This window comes from Struthio camelus, chromosome 1, assembly GCF_040807025.1.
Source record: "Struthio camelus isolate bStrCam1 chromosome 1, bStrCam1.hap1, whole genome shotgun sequence".
Taxonomy (NCBI): Eukaryota; Metazoa; Chordata; class Aves; order Struthioniformes; family Struthionidae; genus Struthio; species Struthio camelus.
Window position 1 is genome coordinate 215,140,438 of NC_090942.1, and position 22,473 is coordinate 215,162,910.

At 38.8% G+C, this 22,473-nt stretch overlaps 1 protein-coding gene across 6 annotated transcripts in view; it reads left to right on the top strand.

Annotated features, from left to right (window-relative positions):
• The window catches only part of GRM5 (glutamate metabotropic receptor 5), a 299,978-nt gene that overhangs the window by 263,813 nt on the left and 13,692 nt on the right, over positions 1-22,473 (top strand). For 4 of the 6 annotated variants that reach the window (XM_009689083.2, XM_009689084.2, XM_068930536.1 and 1 more), the window contains 3 exons: positions 1,787-2,726; positions 18,170-18,265; positions 19,866-20,027. In XM_009689083.2, coding sequence (XP_009687378.1) covers positions 1,787-2,726; positions 18,170-18,265; positions 19,866-20,027 — 1,198 coding nt within the window. The remainder of the gene's footprint in view (positions 1-1,786; positions 2,727-18,169; positions 18,266-19,865; positions 20,028-22,473) is intronic. The other 2 variants (XM_009689087.2, XM_009689088.2) reach the window with 2 other exon arrangements.

Below are 22,473 nucleotides of genomic sequence, written 5' to 3' on the forward strand. Positions count from 1 at the left end.
GAAAGCTTTGCACACCAAAGCAGTTAAAATCTGAATGGTAAATTAACTTGCCTTTAGTAACAAAGAGCAAAATTCTGTTACGCTGGAGTGACTGTAAGTTCATATCCTTTAACTGCACTAATGTGGAAGATTAGGTGACTCTAATCCTTCTAGCACTTCTGCAAGAATACAGAACTGTCTGCCTGGTATCTTTGCCACACAGTCTATTGATTATACTGCCATATTGTAGGTAATTACATTCTGATAATACTCATTGTAGAGAAGTGTAGAATGCAAAAATGCTAAGAGGAGAGAGGAGTTAGGACTAATATTAACTAATATTATTTCCCTTGCATGTTTTTTTTTACCATTAAGAATCTCAGTGATACTGACAGCTTTGGAAGAAAAAAAAAAAAAAAACAGTAAGATATACTGAAAGTAAAGGAAAAGGTAAAGCGTAGGCCTTGCATGTAGGAATTCCTAAATCATAGTCCTGGTCTACTCACAGTCACCAGGTCACTGAGGTGCCAGATTCCCTAATTAATTTGGATTACCTGGCTTTCAGTGCCCAGCAGATACTGCCTTGTCCTGATCACCCTCACTGGTGAAAATACGAATGTGAGTGCCCGGCACCCCATCCCCATGGGGTGAAGTCACCTGCCACCACTCGCTCAGGGTCAGGCTGACCGGCCTGAGCCAAAAATCCAGACCTAGCCGAAAGACAACAACGTGATTCTGACAGTGTTCAATTATTAGATTTTTGAAACCAAATGTGGTAGAGCTAAGTAAAAGTACAAGGGAAAGAAAAACCTTTGGCTGCACTTCCTCCTCCCCGTCATCTCCTTTCAGCAGGTCCTGCCCTGACTGCCAGGGCTCGTGTCTCCTTTTGCCAAAAGGTTGCACCATAGAGTGGCAAGGTCCTCCCCCACCTTCCTCCTTTTGGCTTCCAGAGGTACCTGAGCTTTACAGTGCACATAGAAAGGAAGGATGGAGGAAGGATGCCAGCAACAAATTTTCTGCCAACATTTACTCATGTCCGTTGCTTTGCTTTTTGATGACACTTATATAAAAAAATGCCTTATGAAACCACTACCTAAACTGAAAACAAGTATCCTTATAAGGCAGTGCATGGTTTTAATTCATCTTTGATACTAATTTACTGTCATAGGCTGATTCCATGAGTTAGATGAGGCTCAAAAATTTGAATGAGAAAGTGAGAATAGACCACCCTAAATTATGTATCTCTGCAACTCTGACTCCAGAAAATATTTGTTAGAAAAGGGTAACATTTCTGAGAAATAAATACTCTTTTTCATGCTAACTGCAAATCGTAAAATCCTTGCCCACGATCATGAAATAAGTACCAATATCCTCCATAGTATACAACGCAATTAACAGGGTTGACATCTGGTCCTTGAAGTGCACGTAGTATACAGACAGCTATGGAGCATTTTACACCAAAGTAATGTCACTTGATTATGAAATTTATTTATAAATTATTACATTTAAAATAATTTAAAATGAAAATCTCATAGCAGTAAGATGTGCCCTGTCTTAATCAGTTTGGCCATTTTTTACAGCCATCATCTTGGACTCCAAACAGAGGACCCATATTACTGAAATAAGCTGTATAGCTGAAAAATATTTACTGTGCCATTATGTCAACATCATCTTAGCCTGCATCCATGATGATGGCACATTCCTGAAAGAGAAAAAGGAGAGAAATATCAGGAATAATTGCAACCGTATCATTAAAGAATTCCACTCCTACATATTTTAATACCTTTTTTTCTTTCTCTTTCTATAGGTTGTGACCTCATCCCAGTCCAGTATCTCAGATGGGGTGATCCTGAACCAATCGCAGCAGTTGTTTTTGCATGCCTGGGTCTGCTGGCCACCTTGTTTGTTACAGCTATATTCATAATGTACCGTGATACTCCAGTGGTCAAGTCATCCAGCCGAGAACTCTGCTACATCATTCTAGCTGGCATCTGCTTGGGTTATTTGTGCACTTTCTGTCTCATCGCAAAACCTCAACAGATTTACTGTTATCTTCAACGAATCGGCATTGGTCTCTCCCCAGCTATGAGTTACTCTGCTCTAGTAACTAAAACCAACCGCATTGCAAGAATCCTGGCTGGCAGCAAGAAAAAAATTTGTACAAAGAAACCTAGATTCATGAGTGCCTGTGCCCAACTGGTTATTGCATTTATCTTGATATGTATCCAATTAGGCATAATTGTTGCTCTCTTTATAATGGAGCCACCAGATATAATGCATGATTACCCAAGCATCCGAGAGGTCTACCTGATTTGTAACACCACCAACCTAGGTGTTGTCACTCCCCTTGGATATAATGGATTATTAATTTTGAGTTGCACCTTTTATGCATTTAAGACAAGAAACGTCCCAGCTAATTTCAATGAAGCAAAGTATATTGCCTTTACGATGTATACCACCTGCATCATTTGGCTGGCTTTTGTGCCAATATATTTTGGAAGCAACTACAAGATAATCACTATGTGTTTCTCAGTGAGCCTGAGCGCCACGGTGGCCCTTGGCTGTATGTTTGTGCCCAAGGTCTATATCATCCTTGCTAAGCCAGAAAGGAATGTACGGAGCGCATTCACCACATCGACTGTGGTCCGCATGCACGTAGGGGATGGAAAGTCATCTTCGGCTGCAAGCCGTTCAAGCAGCCTGGTGAACCTGTGGAAAAGAAGGGGATCATCTGGTGAAACCCTTAGGTAAAGTTTGCTAATATATGAGCGTGGGGAAGCAAGCGTGATCTTCTGAGGCTTAAATAATAATACTAATAGTGAAAGGACAAAGGGAAATATATTAATTTCCTTCACCTCTGCATTGGGAAATGAGCAAGTCTTCTCTGTAACAGTTTCGGATGAAGGTTGATTTAGTCAAAAGGCTGTGCAAAAACAGAGCATAGAGCAATGAGCAAATAGGGCTGGCTGTGTCAACTGTACACTTGTAGGGAGGGAAATAACATCTTGGGGGGGGTGGGGGGGAAGAGTAAGAAATATAACTAATTGTCTTGCCCTGAATGCACTCGTTTGAAATCTTTCCCTTGAACGAATTGCGTAGTAACTGTGTTTGCTTGTAGTCACAGCAACAGGGTTGCTGCTAATGCTACAAGGTGGAGCAGTCAACACAAGTAGCATTGTGAGCAGCCACTCTTAGCCCTCCAAGGATTTTTCGTGTGACTCTTTTCTCTCTTATTCCCTTGATTTTCCTTTCTTGTATTATTTCTTCCTACCTTCTTTCTTTTTGTCCTTACCTGTCTTCTCTTCTTTACCTTTCTCTGATACCTTTTTCTATATTCATCCTCCCAACTCCATCAAATCTAGCTGTTCTCAGGCCCCATTCTTGACACCCTTCCTAACATTGACCAGATATTCCCTTGCCTACTACTTTGGTTCTTCCCAAGGAAGCGTTTGAGTTTGATGTTCATAAAGATAACATGTATATTCCGGATAAAAATAATACGCTGTGGACACTGAAGAGAAAGGAGACCTCTGGAGTGGAGATATCGTCCAGTTCCAGAGACAGAATGTCCAGCCCCTAGTCCAGTGGCTTATTTGCTTCTTACGATCCCTTTCACTTTTGACACAGGTTGTTATGGGGATGGTTTTCGGTTGTTCAGTTGCTTGTATAAACAAAGAATTCTGCCTATGTGAAAGTACAGAGAAGCATTTTGTCTTTCCTTAGCTACATCTGTCTGGATTGGAAGTGAAAGGTAGTTAGATTTCCTTGCTCACTGAAACACGTGTGGACTTCAGGGGTGATAATATGAATATTCCTGGAAACGTCAATTGTGGTAACTGGAGTTGGCATGGAATAAGGGGGAATTTATACCTCCATTTTTTTATGAACCGTAATTTACATTCAAGAGATGATTTCCTCGGTAATATCTGGAGGATGAGGGTACAGATTATGCCAAAATGATATGTCTTTGTGACATTATTACTAATGCTTCTCTTTCAGAATCTTTAATTGGTATAGACATGACAGTTTGTTACAAATATTTTACAAGTATGATCTGGAAGCGATATTTTTTTCCAGTCAGTTTCTAGATGCAGGGTAGAACGCTGTTTCAAAATGATGAATTCTTTGTTAGTTTTAAGTGGTGGCTACCTGAAATGTCCTCTTTACATCCTCTGCCTGTACACCTGAGCTGACCTGAGATGTTCAGCTTAGAAGCTCTATGTCTATTTCCAAGCTGGCTAAAACAGGCATTCATCACGTGTCCTCAACAGGACAGCATTCTTTCTCTTTGGGATCGTTATTATTTTGCCTCACTTTTGCTGCAGACCTTATCTGCCATCTTGCGACCTTTTTCCTGGAGAAGACGAAGTTAAAGATGATGGGAAGATCTTTGGCTTGGGAATGATTTGTTCGGAGGGACTCATCTTTTTAGGCCCATTTTTGATAGATATTTCCCTAAAATCTTTGTTATAGCTGAAGAATAAGGATTGTACTCTACTATTAAATATCTGAAAAGACAAAGTCTATTTTCTTCTTTGTGAAGACTCTATTTTCATTTCTATATATGCCTCAAAGTGTGGGTAACACCTGCAGTCAAGACATGGATTAGTAAAATACCATAGATTATCATCAACATTGATGTCTTCTTAAATAGCACTGTCTTGGAAATGTGTTCAGCCCCTTAAGAGCAGTTAGAGTGCCAGATGTGTGTGTGAAGGAATGAAGAAGACAGCACAAAGCTGATATATTAGCATATTTACCTAGATATAATGAGCTAAAGCATTTCATTTGAAACTTGGAGAAAAACTTTCGTATTATCAACAGCGTTCATCAGTACTCATAACCAGAACAGAGAAGAGACCCCTAAATGCATGCATCTAAATCCTCAAATGTTTAAACTGTGATGGTGCCAATGAGTTTAGCAGTGCTCAGCCAGTGTATTCTGCCTGAAGGGTCCAAGAATCCAAGAGCAAATTGGTTCCATCAGTCATAGGGAATTCTCTCTAATCAGTGCCTCTTTGATTGCATGGAAAAAAACAAAACAGAGCCTTAGAATGTACTGAGTACATTTAAAATGCTGCACAGGAGTTCACCTATGTCTGATATCATCTCCCAGAGAGAATAGAAAACCATTTTCAGGTTTAATTCCACCCACTGTAGCTCATGAACAAATAGTGTATAACAATTTTATTTAATATTCAAATATTTCTTAAAAAAAATGTTGGTGCACAAAATAACATATTTCAGGGAATTATTCAGTACTAGGTTCAAAAGCTTGTTTGGATATTTATTCAAGTAAACAGTGAAATACTCAGATTCAAAAGAAATGTGCACTAGAGCTACATGACATTATTTAAATAGCACAGAGGGGGTTTATTTAAAAGAGAGTGAGTCATTATTGAATTTTAAAGAAACATGCTATTTAAGTCACCAGTACATAGAGGGGCCCCTATCATTAACATTTTGCTTCTTGACACTAATTTATAGCACTGTGTGGTATTGCATCAAATCATTGTCAGACAGATAATGCCAAGGCTCCATTCAGAGCTTTCACATCAGCTGCAAAATGACAGATAACAAGACTGCTCTTGCCTAAATAAAGCAATGCATCTGTTAGAGTCCTAAAAGACTTTTTGCATGGCGTGTTTCTCAATTAAGAAAAATCAGCACACTATGGCTGTGTGCTGGAATGAATCTTCACATACTGAAATATGTAGAGGGAGGGAGTAAGATTATTCATTACCCAGTGAAATGAAAACCATTTCTTGTAGGCTACTGTGATTCATCAGTACTCACCAAAACGTATTCTAGGCTCCTTTACAAGTAAGGCATCAAATCAGGTGTGAATAGAAGGAGCTCCACAAAGAAGCGTGATGAACACTATGTAGCTGCAGTCAAAGCCTCACAATCTGTGCAGAGTGGTTTGTGGACCTTCTGCTTCCTGTAATCTTACCAAGTAATTTCATAGGGACTAGGAAGGCATAAATTAGTTGAGCAAAAACTTATCTCACCTTGAAATGCCAGGAACTGGCAGCATGTATGCTACCAAGTCCCTCTGGAACAATCTGAAATACAGGGTTAATTTATCCTTTCCTCATTCTCCAGTAACTCTGTACCCAGGTAAGATAAGGTCTGTATATTTCTGCTACAAAAGCTGAGGTTATGATATCTCTAGCTAGGACTGCATGCAAAAAGGTCCCGGTTGTGCTACCTTGGCCTCAGGAATAGAACAGATGTTCCCATGTTCCTTTTATATTTCTAATATCTTAGCCCTGAATTTCACTGAGTAATTTATCCAAATGTAGCTGTTATCTATTTTGGGCCATGTCTTTAAATGGGCCAAACCAGATATATTCCGTATTCCATGCTTACGTATACTGACCCACTAAACGTGGACATCTCCCTCCACCTATGGAAAGGCGAGTTCACTTTGCCTTAAGGTAGTCAGTTACCTGTTCTGAGCTCACAGAAAAGTCTTAAAATCACTCTACTTCTCCCACACCTATGTACTAAGCAGTCTTTCAGATCCTAGGAGTATTCTTCTCACTTCCCTTTAACTTGTCCCAGTCTTCACAGTGCAGCCCACGTTCCTCCTGTTTTGCTCTCCCCTAGTCAGTTGTGGATGCCATAGTGGTTCCTGTCCTTAGCTGCTATTTTTGTAGCTTCCCACTCCAGCTTCAGGGATCACTCAGTCACTTCAGCAGGAAATTCTGTACTGTGCTGGCTTGTGACATGTTGTAGTGAAGCCAAGGCAAACCTGAGATCCTTCTATAGACCCAGCTGTGACCTGGACTATTCAGGCCAGAGGGTGAGAACCTCTGGAAGAAGCACGGGGAGAGCAGGTGGGGTCAGAAAGCACCATTATCATCCTAAAGTAAGGCTCTCTGCTTGGAAACCAGAGCCTTAATTCCTGTGTGTCTCCCTTTATTTACTCTTACAGTGACAGTGAGAGGCAGAAGAAAGGAATTAGGGGTTCTACAGTTTGGGTTTTTTTACATGCCAGTTGACATTATTCCCTGTGATGATGTAGGCAAGTTTCCTAGGTTTCTCCTACCACATCCTCAAAAGACAGGAGACGGTCAGCACCCAGTACAAAGCAAAAGTACCTTCCTGAAAAGAAATAAGACAAACTGTCATCTTCCATGGGAATTAGGATCACTGAAGGTGATGATTCATTTAGGCAAAAAGGTTGAGCAGTACTTTCAATCTGATATCTAGGCATGCAGATATGGTCACTCTCCAGGAGAGAATAAGGACCAGCAGCAGGCAGATAAAATTCCAGATATGCTGGGTGTTTGTGGTACCGTGCATATTTCCTCCATTCCTGCATCCAGGTATGAACAGCATAATATTAGACAACAGTGAAAGGATTCAGATCAATTTCTGCATCTTATCCACAGAAGTTTATCCGCAGCAATGTATAGATCTCTGAGATTTAAGTTTAATAGATGGGTGCAGCAGTGATGTTTAGTTCCACCTAGACCTACTAGTTCATTACGGGTCTATTATGCAGCATTTCATAAAAGAGTAAACATAAATTGCGGCTGTCAAAGTAAATCGCCTACTCATTTGTTGATGTATGGTCTTGCCCTCCTAACAAGTTTGCCCGCTGCTGTGTGACTGCTGAACTGGGCATCGCTCTACATATCTCTGCAGAGCTGATAAGAACGACAGTGTTCATTCAAAAGCGGGGACTGCTTGCCATAGTGAGCCCACCCTCACCTACCCACGCTCTCCTTCCTCTGAAGGACTAGTCCCTTTCCCACCCTTTCACAGGGCCAGGGCAGGCTCCAAGGAACCGCTAGAATTTTTAGGGTCTTATATAGATCACTCTCCATTTTATTTATTTTTTTTTAACATGATTTAGATAAAGGTGCTCTCACCTCCACCTAGGAGCCAAATATCATTTGAGGCCACTTCTCCCTCTCTTAAGCCTGATGTGGGCACAGGAACAGCAGCCTGAGGGTCCAAGTGCCCGCCTGGCGCAGGCGGCAGAGAGAGCGCTCAGCTGGTCAGGCTCACGTGCCGCTGAACAGCCGTTCTCTGTCTCCTGCGAGGGAAAAATGGTGAGCAAGATGGATTTTTTCCAGTGGGCTGGATTCAGCCCCCAGACTGCCGGCTGTTTCTAACTGTTGTTTATATCAGAACGTCCCTAACTGTGTCATAATGAAAAATATTGAAAACAGGTGTCTGCCATCACACTGTGCACTCTGTTTTCTGCAAGAAGCAGCTGGCTTTTCTGACCATCTTTTCTCTCTCTCTTTTTCTCTCTCGTGTTTGGCTTTATCTGTTCCGTTGCAGTTCAAGCAGGAGCTATTTTGATGGACTAAATAAGAAAAATAGCCTTAGATCAGCCTATAAGCTGCCCTTCATGGTTTAAAAATATTGCAGTTAAAATATTACATCATACAGTATACATGTCATACCTCAGCATCAACATTTTAAAATGAGTTTTCAAAGGCCTGGATTGAAATTTTTCAAAAAAATACTTTTTCACAGGAAACTTTTCAAATATTCTTTATTATTCTTAATCTGACCAAAATACATTCAAACTGTGGTATTCAGTAATCCAAGGGGCTACAAGACACAGTCCGTGCAAGCAATATTAGAGCAGTCCCTATTGTCCAGCTGTCAACATTTGAATGATTGAAGGCCTTATCCATAAACAGTTGGACAGATTTGGAGCCCTAGCCATCAAATTATGATCAATTGTTTTTGGAATGTGTGTGTGTGTATCAGCATGATGATTTCAAAGATAAATGAAAGAGATTCAAATTCCCTATGTCTCAGGGAGACGAGCTGCCGGAGAGAGAGAAGCAGGGCTGCTATTTGACATGGTGCTTTCAGTCCTGCAAAGAAAACAGGGTTGTGCCAGGAAGTTTGCCAGCCTGAGTTAGCAGAGTATGAGAAAACTAGTGGATTTTTGTCGAAAGCTGAAGCTGATTGGCATTCCTTATACGTATGCCCATTGAGAAAGATATAGATTGTGAGCTTCTGCTGCAGCATATTCTATTGGGACACATTTTTACAGTACCAGTGCCAATTTTGTGTTCATTTATATGCAGCGTGAACAATTTCTTTGACACATATTGAATGATGACAGAAGAACACCACACTTTTCCTCCAAACTCATTTCAAAAACTTCTTACTTACCAAGTTTTGTCAAGGAATGGGTTACAGGCTCATACTCACAATTTTTACAGCCAAAGGACTGAGAAGGTCTTGGTCATTAGTGTGGCCATGAGGGCACCATAAGATTAATGCTCCATTGCATCCCTTGGCCAGGAAAACAAAGGAAAACACAGCATTCTCCTTCCACAGAATAGCAGACACAGACCTCATATAAATAATCTGTTTTGCAGTTTTTACAGCTAACTGCAGTGCTTTTCTTATACAAATGTGAAGTAATATATATGAAGTGGTAACCCAACTATATTGAGCTCAGATTTAGGGACTGGTACATCACCTCTCATACTGAGTTACATCAGCCTGTCACTTATGCCAGCGTGATTGCTCTTTCATGGGAACCTATTGTTCATTCTACTTTGTATAAAATACACCCTGGCTGGAAAAAGTAGAGAGTTATTTTCTACCCCAGTGAGTAGAGCAATGACTTTGCATGTTAGACTGGCAAAGAAGAGATTCCAGCCTGACTGTCTTTTACCCTACACGAGTGTCCCAGGCCTGTCCACCAGGCTTTTGTCTCGCACTTAAAGACCTTTACAATTCTGGTTTCATCTCACTGAAAATAAATGGAGGCACTTTTTGAAATCCTGAAATTTTTGGAGCAGGAAAATAATTTCCTGATGGCTTTTAGTCATTTCAATCCACTCTTGTACGTGTGGAGAACTAACTAGGAGATTACTGAAGAATATGAATCAGGACAACTAATACTTAAGCAGTTACATTACAGAAATGACTTGCAACATCCTTGAAATGTAGAAATGATCAGCTTTTATCCATTGCCTATCCCAACGTAATAAATCCCAGTGGAAGCCAAAAAGTGAATGTTCTGCCTAAAATAGGAATCACAGGATACTGTGGGGCAAAGGATGGCAATGAGAATTTACATGTAAAAAAAAAAGTTAATTTCTATGCATTTAGAAATAGATGCATTTAAAGGGAAGGTGAACTGCAAATATAAATTGTGCAACTGTGACTGGATTACTTTGAACTATGAGATGACTAATGCAGAAAAGGGAAGGGGCAAGTCTCTTACATGATGCAGTGTCATCCGAGTAGGTGAAAATTTGCATGAATTGAAGGTCTGGCTCAAAGATGATTGTTGTTTTTCCAAATATGAAACCTGGCAATAATAATACAAGATGTTATTTGTTTGCTTCCTAGCCTCTCTAGAAAAGAATTTTGACGCATGCAGGAAAAAATCTTTGACTCTTCAGAGGAAGTCATTATCCTTTTGACTGATTAGTCTGCATTTATTAATGAATCAGTTCCCAAATGGATCATTCTGAGCTATTTTAATCTAATATGCTACAAAAATTTAGATTGCGACATTACCGAATGGTTTGAGTCCTTCATTTTTCCCTAGATAATTTACTCCAGGTGTCTTTTTGGACAAGCTTGATACTGTGATTAATTAAACTTCAAATATTGTGAAATGACTGAGGAATATTTTATGAAACTCAGTGAAAGGTATTAGGTTGGAAAGGTTTTGATGAATTGCTACTAAAACATTCCATCTGTATAATGAATTGGTATTCTTGAATGCCCTGATTACGATGAATTTAAATTTGTGTGCGGTGCTAGTGTTGTTGTTTTGAGTTTCTTCCCCTCAACTTTAATTTAATTAAAATATTGATTCATTGATATAAATTGTTTGGCTGCATTAACTGAGCACGTGTATTCAGCCCTAATTTTTTGAAATTATTTAAATTATTAAGACAATATCCTCAACATTTTGAATCAACTATCATAGTAAAATTCTGCAAATTAAATTACAATATCAACAGTTTGCTGCCTACTCTTACATAAATATGCTCTAGCTGGCAAAATGCAACCTTGCTATTGCAGTACAAAGAAGAAAAGGAAGAAATAGTGAAGGTGGGAAGGGGCAGTTTGTTTGTTTTTTATATTTACAGGGAGAAGGACTCGAGGAGAGGGCTTGCTATTTTTTAACAGTAATGTCTATCTTTTTGTCTTGTATTTTCCTCTTCAAACCTGTCTCCCAGATTTCTGATGACAAAAAAATGGCTGTCCACTTCAACAGCATTGACTTTATTAGTCATGCTAAAGAGCACCCAGACAAGTCACGCAGACTGTCTCATGTCCATTCTGTATGTGGGATGTAGATCCTGTTGCAAACTACCCTCTGACCTGAGCATAAGTTTTTCTACTGAAGGAACTTTTGGTTCTTTCCAGAGCAAATTTTGATATGAACCACTATTGTATTTAAGGTGAACGAGAAGACTATGACACTGCTAAAGAACAAGAGGACTAGGACACTGATCCTTCTTCCAAGGTCCAAACAATAGATGAGCCAGTCTGCTACTATGGAAACCCCTGTTTGGATTAAAAAACAATGGTGCTTCTACTTGAATACTGGAAGCTGGTGCAGACTGGTAGAAGAGGTGGCGACTGGAGTTTCTCTCTGCTGAGAGAAACCAAATGCTTCTGTTTACAGATGTTTTATAATAACTGTGATTGAAATTCAAGATATATGTCTAGTAAACTGTAAAGGAACAAAACTCTTTTACTTTGCTATAGTTTTGATTATAGCATTATATGTTATAGGGCCTATTGAGTATGTTACCAGTCGATGGCTTACAATACAAACATAACTTGACCAAAAAAAAAAAAAAGGTCATTTTACAGTTCACAATCAAATAATGAGGTAACATAAAAGAAAGGTTAAAAATCTAATGAATAAGCAGCAAAGATGAAAAATATTAGAAAACAAAAATAGAGTTAATATACTAAACATACAGGTAGCATAAGAGATCTAAGTAATAAAAATGATCAGAAACAAGAAACTTCTTTCTTACAAAAAACCTCTTTAAATACTGATCTTCCTTTTTATGATTTTTCTAGATGTAAATCTTTGGGAATTCCAAACACCAGAAGAGACTGAAAATATCATGTTAAGCTCAAATGTGAGCTAAAGTGTTGTAAAGGCAGTCCCCCATTCATCCGTTTCACAAGGACTGGGAAGTTTTTAGCATTTACATTACTTCATAGTAAACAAAATGTAGCTTCCTATTTCAACATAACGAGTAAAGTAACGAATAAAGTAATGAGACTTCCCTATGGCATCTGTAGTTATTTAGTTATACCTAAATCTGTAGGCATATAAATATCTGGAGAAGAGAGGACAGAAATTCAACGTAGTGAATAGACCAGGCAGAATAACACAAGATACTACTGTACAGAAATTCTGTACTGTGCTTTGTCCAAGATCTCAGAAATGCTCCTCCCAGAAGCAGGTAAACATATACACTGGTAATATTCTGGTTTTGGTCTATTCTTCCACTGAATCAATGTTATGTTTTGTGCATCATTCCATCAAGAAGAGCAATTTTAATTCACCAGCTGCAATTACATATGATTGCTTAATTAGAATAAGCTATAAAAAAAGGATTATGCTGCACTTGAAAAAAGAATTAAATTGTGCATTTGACTTTAAAGTAATTTTACTTGCTGAAATGGTGCTATTAAGCAAACAATTTTTATATTCTGTTTTTTTAAAAAAGTAAAAAGGAGAAAGTGCCATGCTTAATAACATATAATATATTTTAGCTACTTTATGAATGAGAAAATGTCACCCAATAAGCTAAGACCCTTTTTAAATTAGTCAGTGCAGCGCAGTGCACTATCAAGATAGCATGACCAATCTGGCAGAGCGGATTTTCAAGGACACAATATATACATAGCTCAAAGTAGTCTGTACGGTAACAGTGCTAAATATTCTACACAATTCATTCTTCACTCGGATAAAACTATGCAGAAATCTTTGTATATGTATTATCTGCTCTGGTCTAAAGGTGAACCCTAACTCTGCTACTACGAAACACAGGATCTTCACCCTTTCTCAATACCAAGACCAATAATATTGCAGGTGAAAAATACTGCTTGTACATAAGATCTAACAATTAAAATATGTACACAGCCTGGAAAGGTGGATAAGTTTGTGACATTCAAAATCCTGTTCCAGGACGTTGAATCTGCTTTCAATAAGCAAGTTGAAAAGACTCACGGAAAGTGACAGAAAGCAAAGAGGTGATATTTCTTTAATACGTTATTAAAGTTTTCAAATACCCAGTTTATTGATATGATAGGTCAGTTTTAGACTCTTTATCACATGATGCTGAGAGATTAGGGATCTAAAGCAGGTTTTCACTGTATAAAATGGCATGCTCTGTGTCTGCAGAAAGAATTTGCCAGATTACGGTAGTATGATGAACATTCAAGACAGCCAGACTTAGCATTCTATAACATACATATAGATAGATTAAAAGATTTTCATACTCTATTTCAGTTTATTTTATTTTAGCCTAATCTAAAAGCAGAGGTAGATGGCTTTCCTCTCCTCTCCTCACCTCTCCTTGCCTCGCCTCGCCTCTCTTCGCTTTTCTCATGTCTATACTAATATCATTTTCCAGGACTCTCAAAAGGTCTTGCTTTAGATTCATTACAAAATAAGAGTACATGTTGAAATAACGTATGTTACCTGCCTTGATTATTGCTAAAGTGTGGAGAAAGCTTGATTCAGAAAGTTCTAGACACCCGATGCCGTATTCAAGATCTCAACCAAAAACCAGAATCTCATTAATTAACAAGTCCCTTGGGAGTTAAGCAATGCAATGCTGAACTTAAGTCCCCGGGGCAGAATTAGCTCTTGCCCTCCAGCCAGATTAGTCTCTAAATCTTCTCTTATCTTAACTGTTCAATATGGAAACACCATCTCTTCCATCCTTGCAAGGTACAATGATGTCATGAGGATGTTGTTATTCTTGCCTTGAGCTAGAAAAAGATGTTGGTCAGAGCTACTCTTTTCCCCTGTGTCTGAACAGTGCCAACTGCACCTTTGCTGTTCAATAAATAACAGAATTTCTGCACAGCAGCGTAACATTGTATTTGAAATATGGATGATAATAGTTCTCTGTCTTCCACACAGTAAATTTGCTTTCCTTTGCATTGCATCAACAATGGATTAAATCCTTCACTCAGCCAAGGAACTCCAGAGACTAGTGATGAGATTAATCTGGGATTCTGGAAACACTCCAAGCTGAGCAGAGATGTAGATTGTTCTTTTTTTTTTTTTTTTTTACTAGGAGATGCATGAGATAAGATATGACAGAGCCTATATCAGCTAATCATCCTTTCCCCACAAACAAAAGCAAGGGAAATTTGAATACATGCAGAGGATGTTGATGAAAAATGGATAAAAGAAAAGACCTGAGTGGGATTTTTGTTTTGATTTGTTTTGTGATATGATTTTTTTGCACACAATTCACCATTAACCTGAGGAACTCACTGCCGCATGAATCAATGACCTCAAAGATCTGAAGTAATTCACGAATGGATTAGAGGAATAAAGACATCTTGAGGTTTTTTTTTTAGTTAAAAAAAAAAGGAAGGGAGAGAAAGAGAAAGTCTTATGTCTAAGTACAAAACCCACTTTCTAATTAATGGGAAATTTTTATGAGGACAGATTTTCCCAATTTTTGCCATTGCAAACCTATCTTTTGGGTAGTTTTTCTAAGTCAGTGTTGTGTGGGCCTTTTAACAGAATCTGTATGCTAACACCTACGTTCTACCCACAAACCTTTTCTAAGTGAAGTCTTCGGCAAGACTGTTCAGAAATTTAGGCTAGAGTACATCTTCCAGGTCTGGCCCACCAACAGCCTCAGACGGGGGATGTGTTACAGTGTGCTACATTCTGGCTCTGGTCAAGGCATCCAAGATCCTCTGCATGGAAACCAGGGGCAACCAGGAGCAGGAGAGGCCATGGGCACACTTGGGTCTCACCCTGATATCAAGTCAGAAACACCAGGATACCACCACCTGGACCTAAAGTCTGGAGATAATGTAAGAATAAGATATATCTAAGACTATTAGCTCTTATCTGTACAGAGGCCTGCGCCTCCACTGGAAAAAAAATGTAGGGATCTACAAATCAAGAATTCAAAAGCTAATTTCTAAAGCATTGTCACTGGACAGCTATTAGTCTCATGCAGGACACCGATGCCCATGTTCCCCTTTTCTTTTCTATAACATCAATTAATTTCAGTCCACAAGAGGAGTTTTGTTATAAGGCAGAGAAAGCAAGGATAAGGTCCAATACTATAAATCTGAATGGTCACACTGCTGTTTCCTGCCCCAGATCACATTTTAAAAAGTATCAAATACTTTGACTGATGCTTATAGAACCTGTTAGCATGTATCATTAAAAACTTGTTCTTAAGGCAACTCACACCCATGCAAAAAAAATATCCTGAACAATCCACAACTGTATGCCCAAAGTCTCCCAAAAACCCCTCAAAATGACCTAAAACCATTTAAACCATTTAAATTTGGTAGTACTTGGTTCTTGAGCTGCCCTACTGCAAAAATATTGGGTTTTCTCCCTATCTTTTCTAACCAATATGTGGTCCTGGTATGGACTGTCAGAAAATAAATCTACTTGCAAATACTGATTGCACTGCAGTGTTTTATGCCTGCTCCACACACCAGCTGAAATGCAAAATCATTTTTGCATTAGCATTTGTTATGACAACTATAAAAAAGTTTGAGTTTTTTTTTCTTTTTTTCCTCATAGTAAATCATTCAAAGAAATCCTTTGTTTTCGACAACCAGGAGAGAGAAAAACTACCTTGACATTTTTCTAAAGCAAGATTTTCTGAGGCAAATTCATGTCCTTATCTTCTCTGAACGCTGAAAACCTTTTGTTATGCCTCTGATGTCCCTCTCCAGAAAGATCACCCAAAGAAATTCACAACTTCTTTGCACAGGTTAGATGTATTTTACTCATTAACATGGTGGATTAGAGCATGCTCTGGTCACTGTTTTCATAGCTGGATATTTAGCACTAAATGAACAGCATGGAACAGGTGTTACGGTTCAAGGCTTTGAAGGAATCTCTGACAACATTCTTCTGATGGTGTAATTTGCTCTTGAGTGGATGGCAATAACTGAGAGTTTCCTTGCAATCTTTGTGAGATCCGTTCTGATGATTTTTATGGCAGTGGCATTTAGGTGAAAGGCTAGGGAATAGGAGATTTGGAGGTTTTCTTTATACCTGGGTCTCAAGCACCCTAACCAGTCATTCTTCAAGAAGGAGTCACTAAGGTTATTTACCTCTGCTCTCCTCCTACTGACTACTTTTTATTTTTCAGTTTATTGTGAGTATTTAGGGTCTCCAAATTCCCTCAACTGGTCTTGGTCTTTTCTTCTTCTCTACTGTTGGGTACAGAGTACCTGCTTTGGTTACCAGGATTAAGGGTAACTGAGTTTTCCTCCTGCTCTTTCTAAACTTGGCCTTCTTTGATGTCTAATGCCTTCACTCCAACTTTATTTCCTTTTCCTTCTAGTGACATTTCCACATAGCCTTTTCTCTTTGCTCTTTCTTGCTACCCCAGCTGAATTTGTATGACCCGGTTTGACTTTCTTTGTATTTTCAGTGAATTTATTTATTCTCTAAGCCCCTTTACTTTCTTCTCTACCCTAGGAAACGACTTCCATTTAATATGTATGTATCCTGCTTGAGCTTCATGCCTCTTGGGAGCACTGCATACACCACAATCTGGATTGCTTTAAAAGACTTTATAGCCTTTCGGCAAAGCTCCTGTTGTTCCTCCCTTTGAGTAAGGTTATAATTTACAAAAGAAAGAACTTTTCTGCACTGAGCACATATCATTTTACACTCTCCAGTTCACTCTCAGCACTAGCACTAAGTTTCTTCCTAAGTTTTTTACTGTAAGACACATCGCCTCTGAGGATCTGCTCCAGCTGCATCACTAGTTTAGCCTTGCTGCTTTTCTACTCAGGCTCTTTCCTTTTTAGAGGGTTGCTAACTTCAAGTTACCTTTATTAACTAGATCAGGCGAAGAGACAAGCACTAAATAAGCCATTTATTCTATTATGTCAACAATGTTAAAATAAACAGGCTCCCCCTATAGAGTTTTATTAAATAATGATGAAGACTAGCATCTGGGAACGGAATGCGACAAGCAACTATTTAAAAAGAAGAGGTTGATTGTGAGCATTTTGTCCAAATTTTATTCAATCATTAAAATATTTCAATGCCTAGCACAGAAATTTATACTGTTAAGATGAAATTCATCACTGGGAAGAAAGTCAGCATAAGACCTTGACAATGCTCCCATCTCAAGTAAGTGCTCAGAAGGTAAATGTTGACCAGGTCTTACGCTGGTTTCCTACCCAGGGATTAATTAGATCAACAGGTATTAAACTGTTTATCCAAGTGAATTTGTCATCCAACTCCAAGGTATCGGTGTTCATTTTAAATATTCACAGTACTGAAGTGAGCCCTAGGATTGGGGCTGATTTCAGTTGATTTTCATGTCTACACCTCAGCAAGTCATCTAGCCTCCTTTATGGAGAGAAAGAAATATATTCAGGATATGTGCCGTGAACTGTGCCTGAGAAGTCTCTCTTTCCCTTCACTGACTCTTAAGAAGCATAGATAGTAAGTTTGGATGTGGACATCTGCTATGCCTACAGTAGCTCAGTCAAAGGGTATCCAAACAATCAGCTAGGTTGCTTCTTGCTTTTACAAACACAGAGAACAAACCAAATGTGACAGAGGTGGAGGATCAGAGAGAAAAATTAAAATGTGACCTGTTACCCATCAGGACATTTTTCATTGCTTCTTAATCTATTGCTGCCCTTAATCTATTTGGCCTACACATCTTGGTCTACCTCCAAAAAGCATTAAAGAGAAAAGGTTGCTTGGTTAGTTACCCTGTGGAGTTATTTAGCTCCTACTGTATATACAAAACTGGTGAGCACTTCTCCTGTAGCCCTATTTGCTTAAACAGAGGTCTGGGGTTTTATGCAGCTACTCCACCACTCCCAAGGCAGCTTTGCACCGTATCCCACCACTGCCATAGTAAGACTCACGTGCATGGCCCTTCGCACAGCGGCTGTCACACGAGGCTGAGCACGCAATCACTTCTTTCTGTTTGCTCCTGTTGTTGTCGTGATTTATTAGGTACAAAGGCAGGAGACTGGCCCAGCACAAGTCGGAAATAGAGTGTTTCACCCCAAAAGGGAGTATGGGGAATGGTGGGAGAGCTACAATGACCAGGTAAGCAAACAGCAAGTGGCCTTAGGGCAGTGTGGTATGTCTGTAAACAAGAGGAACAGCCCTGGGACAATGCCAGCCCAGATCCTCTCTCTGTAATACCTGTGCATCCCATACAGTATGTCTAGGAAAAAAAAAAAAGAAAGAAAGAAAGAAAAAAGAAAATACTTGGCCGCTGCTGATTTCTGTGTTCCATCTGACTGCAAAAAAACCTGCATCATGTTCATTTGAGTGATCAGAACCACGTGTCCTGTGTGATGTTGTTGTAATGTGGGGCTTTGGGTTGGAGAAACTTTAAACCTGACTTATTAAACTGATAAAGCTGGTGAAGAGACACAGCATTCAAGCAGCTAGAAAGCAACTCTGGAATTCCTTCGGAGTGATGGTCCTACTACATATTAGAGGCTATATTAATAAATAGCGTATAAAATATTTAATCAGAAGAGCTTTTAAAAGAGCCAAGAAAAACAAATTGATGGAAATATTTCCAGCATGAAACTATTGATTCTTAAGTAAATCTTAAGTAAAATATCTTGTGGGAAAGTGCTGTGCTCTGCAGTGGGTTTAAGGACAAGTTTCAAATTGATTTTAAATAGAGGTGAGAACATTTTTTCCATGACTTTCTCCATTTCATCTAATTTAGATGTTTTTGTTTAATTTGGGGGTGTCATTAATATATTACACATCAGTATTACATTTTAATGTAAATTATAATCTATATTTTATTCAGCGTTACTGCAATGAACTAATTTAATATGGCTATTTAAATGTTTTTATATTGAAATATTTCAAGCTATTTAATTCTGTGAAGTATTTGGAGATTTCAACTATTTATCTCATTTTGGGTCCAGATAAATGTCTTAATATTAGACTCCCTCGTAGGACAGAAAATCCATTTCTCCAGACATGACCATCAATTAATAAGCTCTATATATCACAGTAGGTTGTAAATCTTTTAGGAAAAGGTAATCTAAATACGAAGGTACCAGATTCTATTATAAGCCATAAATATTTGGTTTACTGTCTATTAAAAGATTTACTCAATCATTATTGACCCCTATAAGGTATTTATAAATGTAACCTTAGCGCACAGTGTGTACCTTTACTTCTCCCCGGTGTTATATCACAGGTGGATTTTATCATTGCAGGAGGGTGCTCAATGAAACACTTTCACAGCATTATGTACCCGTTGGGTACAACATTCTTTCGTATGTAAGGCTAGCAGCTGTAACACTGCATAGCTCACACCTGGGAGACTCTTGCTATTTAAACAGCATCAGGGACATTCATTGCTGAGTGTTGTTCAAAAAGTATCAGTGATGTCTACCATTTTTTTATCAGGCTGGATTCTGCTTCTTCGTTGTGTGTTGTTCGGATTTCTTTTTCCTTTTTTACATTGCATTGCCTTCAGTGATATTTATTCGTCCTTTAAAACCTATTTTGAGTCACTATATAAAAGAGTTTTGAAGAAGAGAGAAGTACATGTAAATGTCAGACAACTATATTTCATTGTACACTGTTTGACTCTGTATCCTCTCATGGTTTTGCCCATCCCTATATATATATTTGAAAAACTTCTTTTTTATATTTTATATCTTCACAGTGAAGAATCTGTTTGCATTCCAGAGTGTAATCGATCTGAGTCAAGTAGAGATGAGAAAGAGATCCCCGTTAAAGAGGATGCCTTAACAGTCAAAAAGACTGGAAACTGTGTCAGTGTAATAGTTCCACAACCAGACTGTCAGCCGCAAGACCTACTCAAACAGTTAAGAATACCCGCTGCTTAACAGAGAGTGGCATTGCACTTGGTGGCTGTGTTTTGTTGTCTCCAGCCGTAGTGTCCTGACCAGTGGTCTTGTCAAAGTCCATAAACTAAGTAGAATTGCCACTAAATAGCCTGGGAGCCCCTCAAAGAGAGTGTAGATGTTGCCGAAAGCAAAGTAGGTGTCATTCTTCCATCTCAGTATGTATCAAGCCAGTGCTAGACGTCACTGTGAGGAAGTGTAGACGGAGAAAAGACAGATGCAGGTGTATGGCCGTTTGTGAATAGTGGAAAGATCTCATCATCTTTTCTCATTTTCACTCTAATGGAAATTAAGAGGTCCCCTGATACTGAACAAATCCTACTTACAGCATTGTAGTCTAAAAAATTCTGTGCAATTTCAGCTGGACGGTGTTGTTCAGCTCATGTTCTCAAATCCCTTGTGCAATATTATTTTTTATGTTCCAACCCCAGCGTAGATATTTCTCACATCAGAGCCTAACTAGCAATGTGTATGTGTCATGCAAATGGCTTGAGGTTTTTCAAGATGAAAAGTATTCTAAAATGGTAGTAATGGGTACATTGTGTGATGCTTTGAAAGGTAATTTCTGATTAAGAGAAGTCACTATATTCTGTGTCATCTGTGAACATATATCAGATAAAATTAATTATAGAATCGAAAACATCATGAAGTGATTAATATGATTCATTATTTCATTAGATTAATTAAATGCAACAAATAAGAAACTAATTAATAATTTACAAGACTTATTTTTTCTGTTGATAAATCTCATGTGCATAAATGCCTCTGGAGTCATTTCTTGTCTCCATAGTTATTTCTCAGGCATGCCAAATGCCTGAAATTCCTCCCATCCTATGTGCTTTGCAGAGGATAGAGTTCAAATCAACACTTGACTCTGGAGATAATCTAGGATAGTGAAATATTTCCTTTTCTTTTTTTCTTTTTTTCTTTTTTTTTCTTTTGCACTATCTGTGCTCCTGATGTCAGAGTCAGGGGAAGTGAATGTTTCCCGTTTTTACTGATGGTCAATAGATTTCAGCTTGATACCTTTAGCAAATTTTCATAGAGTCCGCTGAAACCAGTGAAGAAACATGTCAAACGAGCAGTGTTGAAAGCATCTTTAAAATATGTGTACCAGGAAGCAGCACTGCCAGATCCAAAGGTAGCATTCTTCTCCCTCCATCCCCTGAATATGATGCTCCAGCATAGCAGCAATGTGCTCTGAGCCGCTTGAAGTGACATTTTTCAGATGAAAAGCGAAACACAGAGCTAGCTGCCTTAATTAACAATAACAATGAGGTCACAGTGAGAAGGGAAAGAAGTTACATCTGGCATTCAAATCATTTTTGCATTTTGGGTCAGGATAATAGGCCTCCTAGAAATGCTTCATTCAGATAGATACCAGGCACTTCATTTCCCATTCTGAACAGGCATGCTGCTGAAACAGCTGCCAGGATTAGCGTTGCTGGTGGCTACGCTGGGAGGTCATTGGCAAAATTTCTGTCTCCCAGCTCTTTGTCAGTTTGTAGCTTCTTTCATCCTTACAGATGAAAGTCATTCTTACAATTGGCAGCTGAGATTTTCAGAGCTCTTAACACGCTCAGATGTCCACTTACTAGCAAAACTCATGAGATCTGAGAATCCTAGGTCCCGTTATGAAAATGCCTGCAATTATTTTTTACTGCTGTGGTTCAATGCACACACACACACACACACATGTATTCATATGTATATATTTACAGTATATGGTAACTGGCAGCATAAGGAAGGGAGGTAAAGAGAGGTTATAGTTCTAGGAGTAAAATAAGTAATGTCCTTGCTGCTGCTGACAGAAAGCAACTCTTTTTGTTTGCAATGGAATTGCAAAAGCTGTTGTTTACTTGTAGAACCCAGGACAGGACAAAATGAGTATTTACCCTGTATCATTCCCCTTTTGCATTTAGTTGTTATTTATCTCTGCAGAACAAGCACTATAGGAGTAATTTAAGTTGTACAGCTTGAAAGATATATCGCTAATGGACTATTTATGTGTGGCAGAATTTGCTTTCACTCAGGGAGACAATTACATAGGCAGATAAAGGTTTCCTTATAAGCTATTTAGAATGACAGCAACTGCAACAACATCAACAAAGCATTACGACAGCGGAACTGGCCCAGTGTAGCTACTGCAAAGTTCTGTATCAAGTTTAGCCAGTCATCCAGGCTGTCCCACAGACATGGGAGAAACTGTGCGCTGATGTGCTAGAGTTCTCTGCTTCGACTTCTTATTTCATTCCCGTGCCTTTAGCACGTTGCAATGTATTTACATTTTCCCAGTGATCAGGAGCTTGGGTCATTACAAGTAAAATTTTTATTGATCTGAGATTGACTCAAATTGCAAGACTAGAGAAACAAAATACATGTGCGCCCGTGCTTGCACACAACACA